This window comes from Cebus imitator, unplaced genomic scaffold (assembly GCF_001604975.1).
Source record: "Cebus imitator isolate Cc_AM_T3 unplaced genomic scaffold, Cebus_imitator-1.0 Scaffold98, whole genome shotgun sequence".
NCBI classification, from domain to species: Eukaryota; Metazoa; Chordata; class Mammalia; order Primates; family Cebidae; genus Cebus; species Cebus imitator.
The window spans coordinates 1,933,552-1,958,440 of record NW_016107413.1 but is presented as its reverse complement, the minus strand read 5'-3'; the positions used below and the strand labels follow the sequence as shown (position 1 = coordinate 1,958,440).

The window sequence follows — 24,889 nt, the reverse complement described above, 5'->3', positions numbered from 1 at the left end:
GGGGTGGGTCCAGCCGAGTCTGATCACCTGACTCCCTGACTCAGAGTCTGGGTTTTTTTGTTTTTCTTTTTAATTGAACGGTCGACTCCCTCCCAGGTGTTCCAGTCGCCTGTTGAAAAGGCGCCCGGATGCGTGCCTGTAATCCCAGCTACTCAGGAGGCTGAGGCAGGAGAATTGCCTGAACCCAGGAGGTGGAGGTTGCAGTGAGCCGAGATTGCACCATTGCACTCCAGCCTGGGTAACAAGAGCAAAACTCCGTCTCAAAAAAAAAAAAGAAAAGGCACCCAGATCTGTGTGATTTCCTGTGCGGGCGACTTCCTGCACTGGCTGAAACAGCCGTGCTGACATTCCTGGCCGTTTTTTTGCCCAGGAATCTCCTGGCCTGTCTCCCTGTTTCAGTTCCTTTTTAAATCAGATGAATGGGCGATCTGCCTTTCCGGGTCTCCAATCGCCCGCTAAAAGGGCACCCGATCCAGTGTATTTTGTACAGAGAACCGCTGCACCGGGGCGCCAGCAAAGCAGCCGCACTGGCCAAAACAGCCGCACTGGCCAAAACAGCCGCGCTGGCGACCTGTAGGGCTCCTCCGCCTGGGAATCTCCTGGTCTGTGGGCAATAAAAATCCGTCTGGAAATGCGGCGTCCACTCACCTTCTGTGCTTTCACTGGGAGCTGCAATCCTGAGCTGTTCCTATTCGGCCATCTTGGATCCTCTCCCTGATTTTTTTTCTTTTATATTAACATTGAAGCTCCTTGAAATGGCAGCTTTTAATTTTTTTTGTTTCCATAATACCTAATATATATTAATCCCTCAGAAAATAGTTTTGGAATGAATAGATAATACGTCAGAAATGTTATTTTTATATTTTTTGAAAATCAGCCTTTTTGTTATAAAATTATGTTTTTATTGCCATGTTTACAAACATCAAAGTAAATTCTATAGAAACAACTTTAGACCTGAGTAAATAACTTAAATTTAGAAATTCTGAATAGTTTATAAAAACAAAAACACTTACTAGTCATAATGTAAAAAACTTGTATTGTACAGAAACACAAAATACTTTAAGTTGTGTTTCATTAGGGTTAGGGTCATAGCACCAGAAGATATACTCTGTCCTTTGCTTGAGGTTTTTAAATGCAAGGTATGCATTTAAATATAATGTAGAGCTGGCAGAAAAGTAGAATCTGTTCATCGGCGAGGAGCTATCACATCATAGTTGTACTGTTAGGGTAGGCTGCTGCTGAAACAAAAATGTAGGATCAAGCACAGTAAACGTTTCTTAATCATGTGATAGTCCAAAGCATTTTCATTTAGATTAGGTAGGATGTGGACTGTGGTCAGGGACTCTGACTGACTGAGACATTGCCATCTTAAACAGCATGACTTCTTTTTTGTGAGATAGTCTAACTCTGTCACCCAGTCTAGAGTGCAGTGGTGTGATCTTGGCTCACTGCAACCTCCGCCTCCTGGATTCGAGCGATTCTCTTGCCTCAGTCTCCCGAGTAGCTGGGACTACAGGCCCACTCCACCACACCTGGCTAATTTTTGTATTTTTAGTAGAGATAGGGTTTCACCATGTTGGCCAGCTGGTCTGAAACTCCTGACTTCAAGTGATCTGCCCACATTGGCCTCCCCAAGTGCTGGGATTACAGGCGTGAGCCACCCCACCTGGCCAACAACATCACTTCTAAGGTTGTCCTGGGGGCTGTCTAGGCCCACTAGTTCTAGCCAACTAGTTAGAGAAAAGAACATGAAGGAACAATTGTAGGAAGTTTTAGGAGCCACTCCTAGAAGCAGCATATGTTATGTCTGCACATATTCCATTCATTAACCTCACTGTCACATGACCATCCTAACTGCAAACAAACAAACAAAATGCTTCTACACTATAGCGTTTTTGTGTACAGATAGGCGTCTTTGCCAAAGGTATCTACTTTCAGCCAAATCCTATGTGTCTTAACTCTTGAGCTATAGTATCACATAGAATCTAACTTTACCTGTAATTTCACCATAATTAAAAGAAACATTTTATCTCATTTTTTTATGCATTGTATTATTAAATATTATTAAATGATCAACTCCATTTTTACTCCATTGATATTTCCCTAAATTCTTTTATAATAAGATGAAATCCAACTGAATTTTGGCATTGATAAACTACTAAAGCATTGTTCTATATTTCATTCCCCTATTGGGCATAAAATGGAGGCTAATTCAGGTTTTCTTCTCTATTGTTTAGATCATATCCGTGACATTCAATAAGCAAATAAGATTTACAGAGATAAATGATGCTTGTGAGTTAAATAGATACTGCACAGAACTACAGTTTACTATAATTCCTCTTAAAGCCAGGACAGGCTGTTTTAGAGCTATTAAACTGAACCATTAGGAAGATTTATAGATTGTATCCTTGATAACATTCATTCAGTTTTATTCAGGAAAATAGATTTGAGTATTACACTATTCTTGTTAAATTTAATCCCATGGTAATGAAGTTGATCTAAATAAAGCAGACAGCAGAAATATTAGCAGTATTTACTAAATAGTAATTGAATTTTAAGAAGGACTGTGTTAGGAATACAAAGGTTGTTCTCTGATGAGTATCCCCAGTAATAAAAGTAACTTATGTAATTGAATAATACCTAATGAGAAAATAAATATAATTTACAAAATATGTGACTGAGGCTAATTTGCTTGTGCTTAGAATAAATTTATTTTGAAGCATTATTTTTAACTCCTTTGGAGGTTCATCATCTTCTAGGCAATTAAACATTGGTGTTCCCACATCTCATTTTATTCTTTTCCTGGGAAATGTTACCTTCTCCCAAGACTTTTGTAAGTATACATTTCTCCGCCCTGGACTAGACCTCTCTTATGAACTATATACTTCACTGCTGTATATAATTGCCTCTGTGAAAGCCCCTCCAGTCTGTTCTCAAAACCACCTTAAATTCATCATGTTTAAAACTATGATGATGTCCTTGCAACTGTACCTGGTTCTCTGGTCTTCCCTAACTCCATAAATGGCAGCACCAGCCAACCAACTGGGTATTCAAGGTAGAAACCTGGACACCAACTTTGACATTTCCTCTCCCATCCTGTCATCACTTAATTGTCAGCTTCCTCTCCTCAATCTTAAACTTCTTCCTTTTTCTTCATTTCCACTAGCTGCCATCATCTCTCAATTATACTACAGAAGTAAGAAAGTCAGAATAATCTTTTCAAATCTAATCACAACAACCTATTTTTCCTATCTCTAGTCCTGATTTTTCATTGACTGCCTATCACTTCTAAACTGAAAATGGAAGTGTTTATTATTTTTTTTTAAATTCTGCATGACTGAGCCCCTGCCTGTTTCTCTGGCCTTATCTCATACAATGCTTCTCGTCTAGTCCCATGCTCCAGCTACACTGACCTTTTTAATTTCACAAGGGTGCTACCCTCCCTCCTGCCACAGGCCTTTGAACATACTGTATTCTTTCTAGAATGTCTTTCCCTCCCCCTTTCATCTGGTTAACTCGCACTCATCTTTAGGTCTCCACTCCATGCCATTTTCCTAGGGATGCCCTCTCTGACCTCCCTGACTCCAGTTTTCTACCTCTCTTTATGGAGTTCTGTCAGTGGTGATTTGTTGTTGTTGTTTATGTGTTTACTAATGTCTTTCTCCTTACTAGACTGTAAGTTCCATAGAGACAGGAAAGGAATTATATCTGGTTTTTCCTATCATTGTATCCCCACTGCCTGACATACTGGATGGGACATAAAAGGTATTCAATAAATATTTGCTAAGGAGTCTGATGTGATAGAGTTAACAAAATTTTTCTGAAAAATATTTGTGATAGAAAAGACTAAAATTTAGCATATTTAATGTCTGTCTGTATTAATTATATTAGTTGTCTTTACCTTTATTAAAAAGCAGCTTATGGAAATTTTTGAAAAATAATCATATTATCCTAAGAAAGTTATTTTTGCTTTGTATGCCTCACATTTTTTATATGTGACACATTTTAACACAGTAAACAATTTATGTTTATTAAAGGTCTTCACATAACATCCTAAACATTTTTCAATAGTTATTATAATGAACACTTTTAATGACTATATATAAGAAAATTGTTTGGATGTTCTAAGCTAAAGCAAATTCAGGAGATGACACTTATTCTTGCGTTCATTTGTGATTACTTTATTCCAAGGATAAATTTTTTAAGAGGTAATAGTATTTAATGCTGTTATTATTGAATTCCTTCTGTGTTGCAGACCCTATACTAAGTACATTACAAACAGAGACTTAAGACAGAATCAAAGTGGGTATAATTACCCTGTATTTTGCTTAGTTAAGTAAGTAACATCTGGAATTTGAACTCAAGACTGCCTGGGGCCGGGCACGGTGGCTCAAGCCTGTAATCCTAGCACTTTGGGAGGCTGAGGCGGGTGGATCATGAGGTCAAGAGATCGAGACCATCCTGGTCAACATGGTGAAACCCCGTCTCTACTAAAAATACAAAAAATTAGCTGGGCATGGTGGCGCGTGCCTGTAATCCCAGCGACTCAGGAGGCTGGGGCAGGAGAATTGCCTGAACCCGGGAGGTGGAGGTTGCGGTGAGCCGAGATTGTGCCATTGCACTCCAGCCTGGGTAACAAGAGCGAAACTCCATCTCAAAAAAAAAAAAAAAAAAAAAGACTGCCTGATTCCAAAGGATGATCTTTATACTATGCCCCATTGCTAACATTTTGAAAGGCAGCAATGAGAAAACTTGAGGAACTGTATGGGGCATGCATTCCAGATGTAGTATACTGAGACAAATTCTAAAAAATTATCTTACAAAGAATTGTCTCCTGATTTCGGTATGAAGAAATATTTTTGAAAATAAAATAATTTTCAAATAGTAAAATAAATTAAGAAAAAAGTAAAAGAAATAAACATCAACTTTTTTATAGTTGTCATTTTCAAACTAAAAATGGCTCTCATGATTTTTATATGACTCTAAAAGTAATAAATATATTATCTATGTGAATGAAAATTCAATAGGACACAGAGAAGTTAATATTGTTTGTAACAACAGTAGGCTTAATCTACATATGATATTTTATAATATGCTTTTAAAAATTAATGCATGATAAAAAGCTTTTCATATCAATAACTATATAGCTACATAACTTTCTCATTATATAAACATACCATACTCTATTGCAATTTGCACCCTTTTTTGCTGTTGTAAACAGTGCTGTGATTAGCATCCTTCAAACATGCCTTGTGTGTCTATCCATTACTTAGGATAAATTTTTAGCAGTAAAATTACAAGTTTAAACAATATGTTCTTAATTAAAACTGTACATTTCTTATTTAAAGTGAAGTCTAGTATATTTTCATATTTTCTGGACATTTGTATTTCTTTTTGTGATTTGTCATTTATATCCTTTTTACTTTTTTTTTTCTGTTAAGGCCAAAAATGTGTATTTTGTATTTTTTCATTCATTTAAAAATATTTTTAAAATTTCCCTTTCTCCCTTGTCCCATCTGTTACTTAGAGTGATAGTCTAATTTTCAAATATTTTAGATTATTCTAGATGTCTTATTGTTTCACTTCAGCTTTACTAGTTAAGATTTCAGTCTTTTGAAATTTGGTGAAGCTTGTTTAAGCTTATAGTCTGTCTTGATGACTATACCATGTGCATTTGACAGGAATGTATTGTGAAGATGTTCATCGTAGTGTTCTATAAATGTTAATTAAGGTCGATGGTGTCCTTTAAATTATCTGCATCTTTACTAATAAAATTAAAGAAAAATTAAAGACTAGTTCTATCAGTTGATGAGAGGGGAATGTTAAAATTTTTATTTATGAATGTGGATTTGTATCTAGCTCCTCCTTAATGCTATCAATTTGCTTACTCTGTTTTGAAGCTCTGGTTTTAGGCTCATATACATTTATGATTATGTCTTTCTGACTCTTTTCTCATGATGAAATATCCCTTTTATTATTTTCTCTTTATCTGATATTAATGTAGCACTTCAGCTTTTTTATCCTATTTGCATATCTTGTAAATTGCATATAGTTGAGTTCTTTGTTTATCTATTCTAATAACCTCTACCTTTTTATTGGACTGTTTAGTCCATTTATATTTAATGTAATTATTGCTGTGGTGGATTTAGATCGTCCATTTCACTATTTGTTTGTTTCTTTTTTCTGTTTGTCTCTTATTTTTTATTCTCTGTTCCTCCTTCTCTGCTGTCTTTTGAATTAGTTGAATAATCTTGGGATTTGATTTTAATTATCTGTTGGGTTTTTAGTTTGTTCTTCTTTGCATTTTATTCTTTAACATGCTGCTTTCTGGACAGTTGTATACATTCTTCTCATTTTATAGTGGGAATTAGTGTAGTACCACTTCACATAAAAATGTAAGAATCTTAACAACTATATATGGGTTCATTGCCCCATCCCTTATGCTGTCATTATTATAGACGTAATCATAAATATCACAATGCAGTGTCATAATTTTTGCTTTAAACAGCCATATGTATTTTAAATAAATGAATCCATCTTTTTTTGTTCTTCAGATTGGATCATTTCTTTCTCCAAGTTCACCAAATTTTCCCTCTGATCTCTTTTTCATCTCTTCTAAACTGCTGTTAAGCCAACAGTGTAAAAAAATTTTTCAGAATTGTTTTTCAGTTCTAGAATTTCCAGTTGGTTCTTTTTTATAGCTTTTATTTATTTACTGAGTTTTCCTGGCTTTTTGTTCTTTACAAACTATTGTTCTTTATGTTCTTGATCATTTTTTAAATCCATGGTGATTACTATTCCAACATATGGATTACCTCAAGGATGGTGTCCACTATTGCATTTTCTGACATTTTCCAGTTTTTCCACATGTCTAGTAATTTGAAATTGGTATCTTAGACATTTAGAATATATTGCTTTGGCATTATATGTAGGCTTCAGTTTGATATTTGGAGAGTCTACATCCAGAATCTGTGCTTCCTGTCACTCTCTCTTTTCTAGGCCATTCTCCCTCATGTCTGAATGCTCTGGTCCTCCTGAATCTAATCTCAGGTTCTTAAGCTAGTAAAAATCCAAGATTCTGTCCTTTTGTCAAATGTCGTCTGCCCACAGAGAAAAACTTGTAGAAATAGAAACTTATATAGTGCTTTTTCATTTTGTCAGACATTAACTCCTCTCCAATTTCTGCCTAGTGTCCTCAAATAGTTGTTATTTATATTTTGTCCAATATTTATAGTTATTATCTGTTGGAGAGTTGGTCTGATAGTAGCTACTTTACCATTACCAGAAGTGGAACTTTGTTTATTATATTCAGAGTATCCCTTATGGTTTTCTTAAGATTACCAGGAGGGCTATCCTATCATTTGTAAATAATGGTTATCATACCCGAACCTTTCCCTTATCTTTTATCTGGTTTAATTACATTGGCTAGTACTCCTATATAACATTATTAGTAATGCTTATTATTTTCTTGGCTTAAGTGGAAATTCATTCATTCAGTCCCAATTTTTTGTTCTTTACTGTGTACTAAGCAGTAAACTTTGAAAACTCCAAATGGAGAAGTTGTCTAGATCTCAGACTCATTTGAGCAGGAAATAAATTCTTGTAATGCATCAGTGAACAGATAATTGAAATTCTTTTAAAATTAAGAATTAGGTTATTGGTTTGAAAGAGATTGTGTTTATTATGTTAAAACAGTATATTTTTATTACTATTTAAGAGCTATCTTTGTAAAAATTCAGGAGTAATTTTTCAGGTTGTCTTCCTTTTTCCAGATCTTTTCCAAAAATGATAATACTGATTTTCTCCTTTGATACATAGGTATTATAAATTTCTTTCCTAATGTTCAACTGTCCCTGTATTCCAGGAATAAGGCATACTTGGGCTTGGGATATATGTTTTGTGTATTTGGTTTCCTATTAATAATATTTTATGTAGACAGTAAACGGTGTCTTAACTCACATCAACTTAGCTTTCAGCATTCTCTTTATCAAACAGACTGACCGCTCCTACTAGTGGGCTCCTTTTCAGAATTCCCATGCACTTAGCTTGAATGAATAACAATTAACAAACCTGATTATTTCAGTTGTATACCTTGTTGTAATTACATAATATAATGGAATGGTACTGATAAAACATGAGTAAATAGTTATTTATTGAAATCTCATTTGGAGGCTTTAGAAAACCTTGATAAAGGCAAGTTTGTTTTAAAATTGCTCTGACATTATGTGTGAGTGAAATAACTGAAGAAAAAGGGGAGGTCATAAAAATCTAGGCCTTTATATTCATATTGCTATCTGAATGTGTTTTAAATCTTAATCTAAGGAAATAACAATGAGAAATGGACAATGTTTTGTGGGTATAGTTTAGGCAAGAAATGGGAAATAGAAGGAGAACAATAAGTCAAAGAAAAGCGCTTGGCCCTACATAGAAAAGATTAGTAAGGCTAGGTATAGTGGCTTAGATCTGTAATTTTAGCACTTTGAGAGCCAAGACAGGAAGATCACCTGAGCTTAGGAGTTCAAGACACACTTGGGCAACATAGTGAGACCTTGTCTCTACAAAAATTAAAAAACAACAACAAAAAAAGCCAGGCATGGTGGCACACACCTAAGTCCCAGCTACTCAGGAGGTTGAGGTAGGATGATCACTTGAACCCAGGAGTCCAAGGCTGCAGTGAGCCGTGATCATACCACTGCACTCTAGGCTGGGTGACAGAGCTAGACCTTCCCTCAAAAATAAAAAACAGTTAGTAAATTAATACATATGTTTTATTAAATGTTTGAGGTATGTGTTGTTTTTATAATTCTACGTTCTATGATTTTGCATTTTACATATCCCAGCTATTTGTGCTAATAATGTCAAGGTTTGAAGGTTGGGTTTTGGCATTTTAGGTTTTTATAATTGCTTTTAAAAAAAATCTAGGAGCCGGGTGTGGTGGCTCACACCTGTAATCTCAGCAGTTTACGAGGCAGAGGTACATGGATCACCTAAGGTCAGGAGTTCGAGACCAGGCTGGCCAACATGGTGGAACCCCATCTCTACTAGAAATACAAAAAATTAGCCAGGCAGGATGGCAGGTGCCTTTAATTCCAGCTACTTGGGAGGATAAGGCAGGGAAATCGCTTGAACCCAGGGGGTGGAGATTGTAGTAAGCCAAGATCGCACCATTGCACACCAGCTTGGGCAACAAGAGTGAAACTCCATCTCAAAAAAACAAAAACAAAATCTAGAAATCTTTCTTTTCTCTTTATGCTTATGCAAGGACACAAGAATTAATTTCTATTTGAAAATTTTTTTTTAATTTATCGTTCTCATTGCCTGGGCAATGGAAACTCCATCTCAAAAAAAAAAAAAAAAAAAAAAAAAACCTAGGAATCTTTCTTTTTTCTTTATGCTTATGCAAGGACATAAGAATTAATTTCTACTTGAAAATTTTTTAAAATTTGTTTATGAAACCATATGAACCCTATACTTTTTAAAGAAATAATTACTGTATTCTTCAGTTTCTTCCAATGTTATTAGTCTGCTTAGAATTACTACCTTTTCATGAATTCTTCAGCCTTAATCATTTACAATTTCCTGGAATATTATCTACTTCAGTAATAATATCGGCATGTGGTTTTATATTCATTTGTTCATTCAACAGATTTCTATTGAATATACACTTTGAACTAGGCTCTAGGCTGAGTAATGGCGATAAAATCAATTGCAATATAGGTCAAGCTCTGCCCATAACTAAGTTTACAGTTTGAAAGACATTGCATTTTGTTAGAGTTTTAGTTTTCTCTCTACATATAGCCGTATCATATTTTCAGTTTCAATGTGTATATGCTGAGTTTTTCCAATTGCCTTAGATTTTCTTTTTAATTCTTAGATTTTTGTCTTTCTTTTTTTCTGCAGTTTATAGGTTGTCTATCATTTTTTTTCTATCAATAGTTCCTAACATATAATTTCTGCTTTACCTTTCTCATGTTCTTTTATTTTTCTGGGGTTTGATTGGTTGTAGGGCTTTTGTTTTTGTTTTTGTTTTTTAATGATGGGGGCTCAATTACATGTATTATCTTCATTAGAAAATTCTAGTTCTTTGGTAAGTGTTTTCTTTACTTTTCCTTTGAAGTGTTTCTCCTCCCTTAGTCTTAAAGAACATTAATTTGTGTCTCAAATGGAACCATGGAACCATTCTCTTTATTTGGCCACTTAATTTTTTTTTTAATTATGGCTTTTTTTGTGCAAGGTAATCTTTTATGCTAATCCTGAGTCTCTGTAATGCAGCTGTCTCTGAACTCTGACTCCAACCTTGGGTCTAAATAAGAGGACTCAGCCTACCTATTCAGCTCTTCCTCAGTTTCCTAACAGTCACAGAGATCAGGTGCACTCATTCAGTGAAAGGAGTTAGCCTTCCCAGAAAAAAGAACACACTATAAGCCACTGCAATTCAGTCAGCATGGCACTTGTTCAAATGTAGACAGATAGGCCATTGAAACAGAATAGTAAATATAATTTACAGTATTTGGGAATTTATCTAAAGATGACATTATAGATCAGTAGGTAAAGGATATATAATTTCCTAATATGATGGCCAGTCAAATGAATTAAATTAAATTAAATTGGAAGACCAAGAAAAAAAAGGATGAGGGATATAAAGTAAATTCATCAATTTTAGGAGAAGGTCTAGGAGACTTACATGTAAATCTAAAGACAGAAGAAAACCTCTGAGTTTCTAAGACAAGAAAACAAGCTAAAGAAGAGATATCTATATTAAAGTATATTGGATTTTTAACATTTTGTTGTAAGTATACGAAGTAAGGAAACATAATTTTGATTTGGAAACAATATTAGCTAATGTTTATTGTATACGAAAATCTTCTTTAAATTGATAAGAAATTGGTAAATATCCCAGTAGCAAAATGGCAAAGAGATATGGATAGGTAATTCATGGAAGAGCACATCCAAATGGCCAAGAAACACATCAAAAGATGTTTGAATTCATCAGTTGTCAAGAAAATGTGAATTAAAATAACAATGAACTATCAGTTTATAAATGTTTAAAAGAACTAACATTCGTTGCTCTAGAAAAAATTGGTAAGGTTCCTCATTGCTGACAGACGTAAAACTTGCCATAACCCACCAGGCGTGGTGGCTCACACCCCAGGAGGCTGAGGCAGGCAGATCACTTGAGGTTAGGGATTCGAGACCAGCCTGGGCAACATGGTGAAACCCTGTCTCTACTAAAAAACAAAATACAAAACTTCGCTGGGAGCGGTGGTGCATGCCTGTAATCTCAGCTACTTGAGAGGGTGAGGCATGAGAATCTCTCGAACTGGGAGGCGGAGGCTGCAGTGAGCTCAGATCATTCCATTGCACTTCAGCCTGGGTGACAGAGTGAGACTCTGTAAAAAAAAAAAAAAAAAAAAATTGTTATAACCCTTTTGGAAAGCCATCTAGCATTATCTTTTAAAAACATGATGGGCCTTAGACTCATTGCCTCATTCCAGAGAATTTATACCAAGGAAATATCAATATAAACATGAATATATACATGACTGTAACTGCACTGATGTATATTACAGCCTCGTTGTGGCAGAGAAATAACTGTAAACAAAGTAGGGGGATATTTGACTAAATCATGACACACAAATTGTTTCATACAGTAGATTAATATGCAGTCATTAAAAAGAAGAAACTAATATTAAACTAGTTTACTTAGAGAGATTTTCAGGTTGATTAAGTGGGAAAAGGAGATAAAGTTTACGTGACATTCTACTTACGTAAAGTAATCACCAGAAAACCTCTGTATATACAGATAGTCCCTGACTTAGGATGGTTTGACTTACGATTTTTTTTTGCTGATAATGGTGCTAAATCAATATGCATTCAGTAGATCCATACTACTCTTGAAATGCTAGGCAACAGCTTTGAGCCATAGCTCCTAGTCAACTACACATTTTCAGCTTAGGATATTTTTAGTTTACAATGGGTTTATAAGACCGTAACCCCATCATAAGTCAAGGAGCATCTGTATTTTTTATATGTGTTTGTTTATGTTTCTTACCTGGAAATATACTCCTCTATTTTCAGTGCATGTTGAAGTCATACTTACCTTGTTAAACTGCCAAATACATTGGCTTAATATGGTTGGAAAAAAAAAAAAAAAAAAAACCTGGTGTAGAAAATTTCCAGTTATTCGTATTTGAGCTATAAAATTTTATAGAATGTGCTTACAGTGAATAATTTACCCTTTGGTCTTCTCAGAAACTGTGTGATCATGGAAAGAACACAGGCTTTGGAATCACAGAAATTGGTTCCAAATCTCTGTGTGAGTTTGGACAAGTTATGTAACTTCCTTCAGTCTTGATTTCTTCACCTAAATAATAATTGAACAGTCTGCTGGGGGCATTAAATGAAGTAATGTGTGTAAAACACCTAGCAAAGTAATTGAATGCATTAGTTTGTAGTTTTTAAAGGGTTAGGTTTTTATGGCTCTAGACATTATAATATGTTTTACTTGGCAATTTTTAAAATGTTCACAGTAGGAAGATAATCTTTTTTGGTTAAGCCAGGTTCGAGATCTCTTAATATGGAATTTATACCTAATTCACTAAAACTTTATTTATAACTCTAATTTCTTCAGAAGTTTCTTCTGCTTTCAGCTGTTTATTAAATGATTTTTAGGCTATTGACATTTTGACATATCTGTAGTGAACTGTGTAATCATTTTACAACTTGATGCCAGTGAAGACAATTACAAAAGTATATTTTTTGAAAGAGTAAAGAAGCTAAATTAAACCTATCCCAGCGGAAATGTAGTGAATTCCAAGAGTGATATGTGAGTGACCTGTTTTGATTGTTAGTAGAAAGTCCTGGAAATTTTGACCATACTGCTAGATTTTGGCATGGTTGTAAGCCACAATCAAGTAAATTTGGTGTAAAAATGTTAATAACAAGAACATACCTAGACATTCACTTGCAGTTACTACTTTTATATAATACGTTTTTCTTTATGGCCTACATTTTAAAATTTATTCTCATTTTTTGTTATTATATAGCTTTTAAAACATTACCAAATTTTCTGTTTTTTGAGAGCTATGCATTCCATTTTTCTTTAAGACTGGGACAGGGAGAAATTACTTGAAGCTTGGATGTCCAACCCAGAGAACTGCTGCCAACGATCAGGTGTTCAAATGCCAACTCCACCACCAAGTGGGTATAATGCCTGGGACACACTCCCATCTCCAAGAACTCCAAGGACTACACGCTCTTCTGTCACTTCCCCAGATGAAATCAGCTTATCTCCTGGGGATTTAGATACCAGTTTGGTATGATTTGGTATTCACTTTACTTCTCATAGCTTTATTTTTAGTCTTTTAGCATTCAAATAATTTAATATTGTTCCATGGAGTGTCTTATTGTATTCTTGTAATTGAATCCTATATCTTTCTTGAAAGGTTCAGTTATTTTCTTGCTTCAGTCAATTTTTATTATTACAGAATATTTTTGTAATCTCTGAATTGTAGATTGAAAAAAAGGTTTCTTTCCTCATTTCAAAACAGAGCTTAAAACAGTTTAGGGAAACCATCTATTTTATTTTCCCTTAAAACTTCAATTGCTAGGCCGGGCGCGGTGGCTTAAGCCTGTAATCCCAGCACTTTGGGAGGCCGAGGCGGGTGGATCACGAAGTCAAGAGATCGAGACCATCCTGGTCAACATGGTGAAACCCCGTCTCTACTAAAAATACAAAAAATCAGCTGGGCATGGTGGCGCGTGCCTATAATCCCAGCTACTCAGGAGGCTGAGGCAGGAGAATTGCCTGAACCCAGGAGGCGGAGGTTGAGGTGAGCCGAGATCGCGCCATTGCACTCCAGCCTGGGTAACATGAGTGAAACTCCGTCTCAAAAAAAAAAACAAAAAAACTTCAATTGCTTAAAGATTTAAATACAGGCCTGGTGTGGTGGCTCACGCCTGTAATCCTAGCACTTTGGGAGGCTAAGGCGTGTGGATTGCCTGAGCTCAGGAGTTCAAGACCAGCCTTGGCAACATGGTGAAACCCTGTCTCTACTAAAATACAAAAAAGGAGCTGGGCATGGCAGCATGCGCCTGTAGTCCCAGCTACTCGAGAGGCGGAAGCAGGAGAGCTGCTTGAACCTGGGAGGCGGAGGTTGCAGTGAGCCAAGGTCACACCACTGCACTCCAGCCTGGGTGACAGAGCGAGACTCCATCTCCAAAAATAATTTAAAATTTTTTAAAAAAATAGATTTAAATACAACATATTAGCCAGGCATGGTGGTGTGTGCCTGTAATCCCAGCTACTTAAGAGGCTGAACTGGGAAGATCACTTGAACCCAAGAATTTGAGACCACCTTAGGCAATATAGCAAGACCCCATCTCAAAATACGTACACACATATATATATCATATTGAAATATAAAAAGTTAAGTTTGTGGTAAGTACTGTAAACCAAAAATACAAAAACATTTTTTATAATGTCTTAAAAGCTAATTTTTAAACATTTACAATATATTGATAGTTATGTATTTGTTTCAGTAAAGCTTCTGGAGTTTGTTATCTAGATGCATTTCCAAAGTAAGTGTTTTGTTATTTTAAGAAACAGTGCTGCCATTGTCAGCGTTTTTAATTGGCATATCATTAGTGTGCTGTTATAGGAGATTTTTATATTTCTTGAATGACTCAGCCACTCAAAATATGTGATAAATATCAAAGTCCTTCTCATTTGATCTGTGCCTTTTTGAAAAACAGAATCCTGTAATTTGCAAATGTAACATGATAAATTTTGCTTCTAGAGAGTTATTATTTAGAAGATATTAAGTAGGCATAAAAGTGATTGCAGTTTTTGCTATTAAAATGGCATAATTTTAATGCATAGTTATTTTTTTGTTTTTTGGGGTTTTCTTGAGATGGAGTTTTGCTCTTGTTGCCCAGGATGGCGTGCAGTGGCGCAATCTTGGCTCACTACAACCTCCACCTCCTGGGTTCAAGTGATTCTCCTGCCTCAGCCAACCAAGTAGCTGGAATAACAGGCATTCAACACCATGCCCAGCTAATTTTTATATTTTTAGTAGAAACAGAGTTTCACCATGTTGGTCAGGCTGGTCTTGGACTCCTGACCTCAAGTGATCCACCCACCTCAGCCTCCCAAAGTGCTGGGATTACAGACATGAGCCACTGCGCCCAGCCTAATACATAGTTTTATAGCAGGGTTCTCTCCCTGGAAAGTCTGGACATCTTGAGTTGCCGAATTAAAAATACAGTTACTCTGCTTTTGTGGATTTTGAAGGGTAAGTGTAACATGAAGGACATGATACTGAAGTGGTTATTTTGCAATATACAATTTGATGTTGACCCAAATGATTTGTTTCTTGTACTTCCTTTTCCAAATGCACAATTGCTGATCATTACATAAATTTGGAATTTAAGGGTTTGATTTTTGCATTAAAACATTTAAATCCTATTATTATTTATAGCGAGGTAGTCATGGTATTTGTTACTCAAAGGCACACTAACTGTCCTTAAAACTTTGAAAGAGTTCACTTTTGAAAACTTTTAATTACCGTACTAGTATTTTTGCCTTTTAAAACAGCAAACGAGGCCGAGCGCAGTGGCTCACACCTGTAGTCCCAACACTGGGAGGCCGAGGCAGGTGGATCACAAAGTTAGGAGTTTGAGACCAACCTGACCAACATGGTGAAACCCCGTCTCTACTAAAAATACAAAAATTAGCCACGTGTAGTGGCGCACACCGTAATCCCAGCTACTCAGGAGAGACAAGAGAATCGCTTGAACCGAGAGGCGGAGGTTGCAGTGAGCCGAGATCATACCACTGCACTCCAGCCTGCCCAACAGAACGAAATTCCATCTTCAAAAAAAAAAGGGAACAAAATGAATGTATTGTTCTCTTTCAAAAGTATAGCTATGTTTAAATCATTGTTGTTCTTCATCTCCAGTGTGACATTTGTATGTGCAGTATCTCTGTATTTGAAGACCCCGTGGATATGCCCTGTGGACATGACTTTTGTAGAGGATGTTGGGAGTCGTGAGTATATGAGCACCTTAGCATTTCTTACTGCATGATAGCACTCTGATTTGTTAGTAAAGTTGTTTGCTTTCAGTATTTAATGATACGAATTGTTTATATTGACTTCTGAGTTACACAGAAATGAATTTAGACTCTACTAGTAAGGAAAAGTATTTTTGTTTTTATTTTTACATCTTCTCTAGCTATTTTAATTGATGCTATTTAGCTTAATATAAGATACCTTTAGAAACAAAGCAGGTATACAAATAGTTTTTTTAGTATTTTAATTTATATTATATCTAATGTAAATTTCAAACAAGAATATATTTGTCTTATATCCCAGGAATTTTAAGCATTTGTTTTTGTGCTGTCTCTGAATTTTCTGTGACAAGCAAAATGCCTTGAAAATCTGTAAGATTATGCATGTTTAAAATTCCTTTTTAGTGAATGCAAAGTTAAATGTTTCTGCTAGACATAGTTGGGTGTATTTTACAAATGGAAAATTTGTTTTGCTTCTTACCCTTCCCATTACCTTTCAAGATTTATACTTTTTTCACCATCCATTAACTTTGCTCTACATTACACTTTTCGAGAGAAGTTTCTAAACAAAGATTGATATAATTAGCAATGTAATATCATGTTTATCTCTGGAGACACACAAAGCTATTGTCTGATGCCCTAAGTGAAGCATGTCATTAGTATTTAAGGAAATCTTAGATATCAGAAGTTTTCAACCTTTTTTTTTTTTTTAATGGAATACCAGTTAGCAAGTATAGGGAGCTGGGGAATACTATGTGGGTGGGAGAGCAAGAACCTGAGCGGACTTTCTGAGTTTTTCTTTTTAAACAGCTTTGTTGAGGTACAATTGACATACATAAAGCCACACATTTAAAATAAATACTTTGATAAGCTTTGATATCTGTATACAACCTTGAAACCATCATGACAACTCCTAGAATCTCTCATTCCCAAGTTTCCTCATTTCCCATTGAATCCCTGCTACTCTTCTCTTTCCGCCTCCATTTTTATCACCCCCAATTTGTAGGCAACTACTGAGCTGTCATTCTGGTTTAATTTTTTTTTTTTTTTTTGAGACAGGGTCTCACTCTGACACCCAGGCTGGAGTGCAGTGGTGCTATCTTGGTTCATTGCAACCTCTTCCTTTTCAGGTTTAACCAATTCTCATGCCTCTGTCTTCCGAGTAAGCTGGGACTATAGGCGTACACCACCATGCCCTGCTAATTTTTGTATTTGTAGTAGAGATGGATTTTGCCATGTTGGTCAAGCTGGTCTCAAACTCCTGACTTCAAGTGATCCGCACACCTCAGCCCCCAAAAGTGTCTGGTTTGATTTTGAGTACATTTCTTTATCTGTTTTCCAAATTGGAGTAAGGGGCAAGATTTCATTTGGAGGGGGAAAAAACTACTGCTTTTTAAAAGTCAAAATAAATAAGAATATCTGGTTGTTCTTTTTAAGACAGACTAGCATCTACTCAGAGTCTACTTAGAATCAGATCTGTACAGGTGTTACAGGTAAAGTAATTGACAAGGGTCAGAACTCACAATCCAAAGCTATCCTTAATCCAGTTGTGGAGGCAGAAAATACCTCCCAGGTACAGTACTTTATTTGTCTTACAATTATTAACTGTACTGAATTAGGAAGTATTACCTGAGCTCTACCAAGTTAGCTGTTGGTCTTGGTGTGTATGTGAAAACTGAATCCTTCAAGGATTTTCTTGAATTTTTTTGAGCTTTATTGACCTTCTTCACCTGACTTGTATCACGGGAACTATCTCTCAAACTCATCACAAACTAGGCATAAGAACTTTATGGTAATATTTAAATTTGAAAGATCTAATTATTGATTTCCTTAGTACCTTCCAGCCTACCTGGGATTCTCTTTTCCACTCCAATTTTGTCAAATTAGTCACCAATAAAATAAGTTCCATGTTGGGTGAGTCATATGTTGATGAAATCTTTTTTTTTGTTTTGAGATGGAGTTTTGCTCTTGTTGCCCAGGCTGGAGTGCAGTGGCGCAGTCTCAGCTCACTGCAACCTCCGCATCCTGGATTCAAGTGCTTTTCCTGCCTCAGCCTCCTGAGTAGCTGGGATTATAGGTGCCTGCCACCAAACCCAGCTACTTTTAGTAGAGAAACGGTTTCATCATGTTGGCCAGGCTGGTCTCGAACTCCTTACCTCAGGCAATTTGCCTGCCTCAGCCTCCCACAGTGCTGGGATTACAGGCGTGAGCCACCTTGCCCAGCCAACGAAATCATTTTTAAATTATCACAGTTTTTTTCTAGGAATATAGAAAAAGATACTCCTGTCTAAAACCAAGGAATAGTTTTTAAAGGTCCTCAGATAGTTTGAAAGCCCCTCAGTCTATCTTACTCGTCCTAACATTTTTATCAGTACAGCTAGATGCTTTAGTGCAAGCTTGTCTAACCTGCGGCCCACAGGCCGCATGTGGCCCCAGGACAGCTTTAAATGTGGCCCAACACAAATACATAAACTTTCTTAAAAGTTACGATATTTTTTTTTTTTTTTGCAATTTTTGTTTTCACCTCATCAGCTGTCATTATTGTTAGTCTATTTTTTGTGTAGCCCAAGACAATTTTTCTTCCAGTGTGGCCCAGGAAAGCCAAAACGTTGGATACTCCTGCTTTAAAGTATGGATGCCAAGGGATAAAATAAAAGGGAATAGCCAGGCATAGTAGCACATGCCTGTAGTCCTAGCTACTTGGGCAGCTGAGGCAGAAGTATCACTTGAGCCCAGGAGTTAAAGACTACAGTGAGCTGTGATCACACCACTGCACTCCAGCCTGGGCAGTAGAGCAAGACCCTGTCAATCAGTTGATCAATCAGTCAATAGATTAGATAGAAATTATTTTCTAGCCAGAATAGAATTTCTTTGCTAATATTGAGGATAAGAGCTCAGATTCTGGTTGTAGCAGGCCACTGGGTTGTGAATTCCAACTCTGCTATTAGTTGTTGATTTAGGTAAGTGGTAGTCTGCCTGTGCCTCAGTTTCCTAATCTATAAAGCGGTGATAATAGTAAGTACTTCATAGGATTATCATTGGTTTTTAAAGTTTCCCACTATATGTGAAGTGCTTAAAACTGGATCTTGCATATAGTAATCACTCAATAAATATTACTTATCATCTTCCTAAGTGTTGTAATAAGCAGAGAGAGACTACCTATGATATCATCTGTGAATCTTGCCTGAAAGATAAAAATATAGGAAAAATTTGCCCCAGATTTATCTCTTTTACTGACACTGATCAACTCCATGTTCTGCTCATAAATTTTTGTTAAATTGTATCTTGATAAGAATAATAACATGGCTAAAAGAACTGATCCTATCTTCAATGATGTCTTCTCAGTTCTGTCATTTAATTCCCCAGATATGATTAAATCTGCTCTCATATATTTAAAATACATGAAATTCAAAACATCAACATGTAGTAAATATGTCTAAACAAACTCTGAACTTTGACAAGGGGCTATAAGTATTATAATAAATGATATCCCACTTATTCATAGCTAAAAAGAAGAGAATCTTGTTGTATGAACAAGGAACTCTACAGTTAACAGTTCTCTAACTTTTAGTCTTAAGACTTCTTTATAGTCTTAAAAGTTGTTGAGGATTCCAAAGAGCTTTTGTTTATATTAGATGCACTTATAGTCCCAGCTACTCAGGAGGCAGAGGTGGAAGGATTGTTTGAACCCAGGAGGTTGATGCTGCAGTGAGTCGAGATCATGCCACTGCAGTCCAACCTGGGTAACAGGATGAGACCCTGTCTCAAAAATACGTGTATATAAAATCCATTAGTCTATCTTGCATTTTGAATAGATCTTTTACCCATGCATCATTTTGTCATGTCATTCATTGATCATTTGGAAAATAATGGTCCCCTGAGTTATGCAGATCTTCCAACATTGACATATTTCCTTACACATAAATATAGTGAAAAATCACATTAGTTAATCTCATTACCAATCCCATCAGAAAAGTCTTTAAGTATTGGGACAGATAAAAGTTTTTCAAAGTTCTAATTTTTATTTGAAGGCTTGAATTTTATCATTGCCAACAAATGCTGTCATTTTTTTCCTTGAAGTGACAGTCTTATTTCATTCATTAAAAAAAAAAAAATGTGTCTGCCATACACCCAAGTCTGAATAATCATTGTTTATAGTCATTTTTTCCAATAAAAATAGTACTTAATGAAAAAGCAGGTATGCCTGCCTGCAACTTCAGCAGTCTCCAGAGAGCTTTGCTTTGAGACAACCATCATGTTTGGGTATACAGCAGCATTTCATTATGCTTACTTCCCATTTCTTTGCACAGAATACACAAAAGATGTCTATTGACGTGTCATCGTTTAATAAAATTAATAATTCTTACGATTCTATCAATGACTTTTTTTTTTTTTTTGAGACAGTCTTGCTCTTTCACCCAGGCTGGAGTGCAGTGGTGAGATCTTGGCTCACCATAACCTCTGCCTCCCAGGTTCAAGCAATTTTCGTGCCTCAGCCTCCTAAGTAGCTGGGATTACAGGCACACACCACCATGCCTAGCTAATTTTTGTATTTTTAGTAGAGCCAGGGTTTCACCATGTTGGCCAAGCTGTTCTTGAACTCCTCACCTCAGGTGATCTATCCTCCTCAGCCTCCCAAAGTACTGGGATTACAGCCCTGAGCCACCGCACCTGGCGAAGGACATTCTTAAATGAAACTTTTTTTGAAAACTGCAGGTGTAGGTCAGGGAAGAATACAAAGACAGTTTTATTGCCACTGCTCTGACTTGTTCTGAGGCACCAACAGTTTTAACAAAAAAAAAAAAAAAAAGTCTTAGTTCCATTATGAAAATAGTTTGACCTCATAAAACCCCCTGAAAAGTGTCAGGCACCCCCACAGTTTCACAGATCATATTTTGAGAACTGCAGCCGTCCAGCATTTCCCGAGTGCTTCATCCGTCTGTCCTTCTGCCAAAATATTTTTTGCCCTAACATTCAGAGTTATACAAATAATTGACTGACTGGAAACTGAGGTGCCTAATGCCCTTCTACTGAGATATATCAGAGTTTTTTGGAGACAATGCTGTTTTTAAATCATATTGGAAATAGCGGGGAAGATTTAAATCATGTTGAATTTAAAATGTCTGTGTAGCATTTAAATGAAAATATCCTGGGCTAGACATGGTGGCTCATACCTATAAGCCCATCACTTTGGGAGGTCTAAGTGGTAAGATTGCTTGAGTCCAGGAGTTCAAGATCAGTCTAAGCAACATAGCAAAACCCCATTCCTACAGAAAAATTAAAATTAATTAGCCAGGTATGGTGGCACATGCCTTTAGGTCCACCTACTTGGAAGGCTGAGGTGGAAGGATCACTTGAGCCCAGAGGTCAAGGCTTTCAATTTCAGTCATTAGCATATAGTTTTGAGGTGTTTAGATAACCCAGGGAGATTATATGAAATGGGAAGGGAAGAATTTTCAGGTGAAAATCCAAGAAGCAATATTTTTTTTTGAGACGGAGTCTCACTCTGTCACTAGGCTGAGGTGTGCAATAGTGTAATTTTGGCTCACTGCAACCTCCACTTCCAGGTTCAAGCAATTCTCCTGCCCCAGCCTCCCAAATAGCTGGGATCACAGGCACCTGCCACCACGCCTAGCTATTTTTTGTATTTTTAGTAGAGACCAGGTTTCACCATGTTGCCCAGGCTGTTCTTGAGCTCCTGATCTCAGGTGATCCACCCGCCTTGGCCTCCCCAAAGTGCTGGGATTACAGGCGTGAGCCACTGCGCCTGGCCACTGTATACCTTATACCTTATATGTCACTGTTTAGCACAGGAGTGAAAAAGGCACTTGTGAAAAAATGAATAAGGAGCTACCAAAGATAGGAAGAATGCCAAGGGAAAAAAATAATTCCTAGAAGCCAGAGAGAATTTGAAAGAAGGAAATGTTCACAGTGTCTCATGCTCTAGACAAATCAAGGAAGATAGAAACTGTGAGGTCTTTAATAAATTGGGCTAATGGGTAGGCATTGTGGCCCAATGAAGAGGTGATAGAAGCCTGATGCTACAGATTGAGAAGTGTATGGAGTGGATGAGGAAGGAATAACAGATCATCATAAACTATTTTATCAAGAAACTTTGATGTGACAGAAAAAGGAAATGAAACTAAAGAGTCATGTGGTTAGAAAGGGTTTTTAGAATGGGAAAAACTTGAGCATGTTTATTGTGCCCAGGTTAAGAGCCATTAGAAAGTGAAAGAAAGAAAAGATAGGTTAATGGATAGTGCAAGTCCCAGAGTTGGCCAGAGATTTGAGGATTAGCTTGGGGGTAAAAGAGGAAGCTCTCCCTTTCACTGAAGTGAGTGGAAAGAAAGGAAAGATTGCTAAAGATACTGTTGGGTTTGAGGTGTGGTATACAGCACTTTGAGTGACAGAATTGCCTGATGGGGACTCTGTTTTCTATGAAGTGCCCAGACAAGGGTATGAAAGAGAAGACGGAGCAAAGGAAACGGGCCTGCCAAGGTCTCAGTAAGGTTGCTTTCTTTTTTTTTGTAATGTAATGTAATAAAATTAAAAGAATGAGAGAACTAAAAAATATTATACTATAGTTGGAATAATCAAACTGTTGATGGTGAGGGCTAAGCAGTTGTGATTTAATGGCCTGGTTTTCCATTTATTTTCTCTAGATTTAAGTGTTAAATTCAATATACATAATCTGTACTTCAAATTTTTGTTTCTTGCTTTTCTGAGGGCAGTGTTACATAATAATAATAATAGTAATCCTTGCTAAAATGTATGAATTCTTACTCTATGCCATGCACCATGTAGATTGTTCACATATATAATCTTTATAACAACCCTGGGAAGTTCACATCATTATCTCCATTTTACATATGGTGAAACTGAGGCTTAAAACAGTTAAATAAATTGCTTAAGATTATATGCCTTATTGGTGGCAGATTTGGAATTTTCTGATTCAAAACCGTCCGTTTAGCTGGGCATGGTAGTACATGCCTGTAATCCCAGCCACTCACTCAAGAGGCTGAGGTGGGAGGATCGCTTAAGCCCAGGAATTTGAGACCAACCTATGCAACAGAGAGAGAGAGAGAGAGAGAGAGAGAGACTCCACCTTAAAAAAAAAAGGGGGGGAAGAAAGAAAAAAAGAACCCTGCTTTTAATCTAACCTTGGGCTAGATTCCTGCTTTCTTTCTTTGCAGGGCAGTTTTCCTTACTACTCAAGTATACCTAAGTAGGACCTAAAACTTATTTTAATATTCATCTAAATGAAATATAAAGAGAAAACCTATAAACCTATTTTTCAAAAAACTATGCTATATTCTAATGCCACCCCACAATATCTTGAATTATCTATGGCTAATTTTTATACCATCACCCCCTTTTCATTAAAGTTGTAGCATATCGAGAATTGAATATGATCTGAGCCACTCATTTCTGAATTTTTAATTTTAAATAAAAGTACTTTTTCAGATTGTTTCAGATTTTTAGAAATGATAAAGCACAATAGAAATGTAAAAAAATAAAATAAACAAGTGTATATATGTGTATATATATGTATATATATATGTGCGTATGCATATATACTGATATAGAAAATGAATGACTTAACAGATAATATGCATTACAGTTGCTATTTCACGTTTGTTGGTATTATTTTAATTATACTCTGACAAAAAATTCAGCATAAAGAAAAATTGACCAAGTACAGTGGCTTATGCTTATAATTCCAGAGCTTTGGGAGGCCAAGGCAGGAGAATCACTTGAGACCAGGAATTCGAAACCAGCCTGAACAACATAGCAAGACCCCATCTCTACCAAAAATTTAAAAATTAGCCTGGCATAGCAGCATGCAACTGTAGGCATGGCTACTCAGAAGACTGAGGTGGGAGGATTGCTTGAGCCAAAGAGTTTGAAGCTACAGTCATCTGTGATCATGTCACTGTACTCCAATCTGGGTGATAGAATGAGACCCTGTCTCTAAAAATAAAGGAAAGAAAAAGGAAAATTCTTAGAATGTGTTCACAACTTAATATCCTTACTCCTTTGCTGTCCATTGATCATTTTAATAGGTTTTTGAATCTGAAAATTCAAGAAGGTGAAGCTCACAACATTTTTTGCCCTGCATATGATTGCTTCCAACTTGTGCCTGTGGATATCATAGAAAGTGTAGTTTCAAAGGAGATGGACAAACGATACCTACAGTTTGATATTAAGGTAAGGTATGCTGCCAATTTTCTGTCCAACGTTTATAACATATTGTTTAATTCTTGTTTTATTTTTGAAGACAAAATAATGGGCTCTAACTTTTGTTAGAAACACTGTCAGAAAAGTTACATAAAGTAATGGTGACAAAATTTTAAGCTAAAGTGTTATTTTATAACAATAGGAAAGGGGGAAGGAGTACTGGTAATTTATGAAATTTAAAATAAAACTATTTCTCAGGACTGTTTATTAATTTGCCTGTTGCACTTTTATAACTGATTGATCAAGATAATGTTCAAATTAGATTGCACCTACTTTAAGTTTTCCGAAATACATTATCTTTTATGTCCCTAAATAAAATATTTGGAAATAAAGATTCTCAACTTGGAAGTTTATTATTATTTTTATTCCAAGTAATAGGTTTATATAATGAATTATAATGTTTATTTCTTTTTTTTTTTTCTGTCTTCTTTTTTTATTCAGAAGTCTTAAGTGTAGGCAAGTTACTTTATTTTGTGTATGATTTGTATGATTTAAAAGTTACATTTTAACTGCTCTATGCAGTTAAACTGAGTCTAAATCCTTTTTTTTTTTCTTTTTCTTTTTTTTTTTTTTTTTTTTTTT

At 36.0% G+C, this 24,889-nt stretch overlaps 1 protein-coding gene across 1 annotated transcript in view; it reads left to right on the top strand.

Moving 5' to 3' along the window:
- Nucleotides 1-24,889, top strand: part of ANKIB1 (ankyrin repeat and IBR domain containing 1) — a 171,239-nt gene that overhangs the window by 98,980 nt on the left and 47,370 nt on the right. The window contains exons 7-10 of the mRNA XM_037741345.1: nt 477-573; nt 13,108-13,316; nt 15,960-16,048; nt 24,133-24,277. Of these exons, the coding sequence (XP_037597273.1) occupies nt 477-573; nt 13,108-13,316; nt 15,960-16,048; nt 24,133-24,277 (540 nt within the window). The remainder of the gene's footprint in view (nt 1-476; nt 574-13,107; nt 13,317-15,959; nt 16,049-24,132; nt 24,278-24,889) is intronic.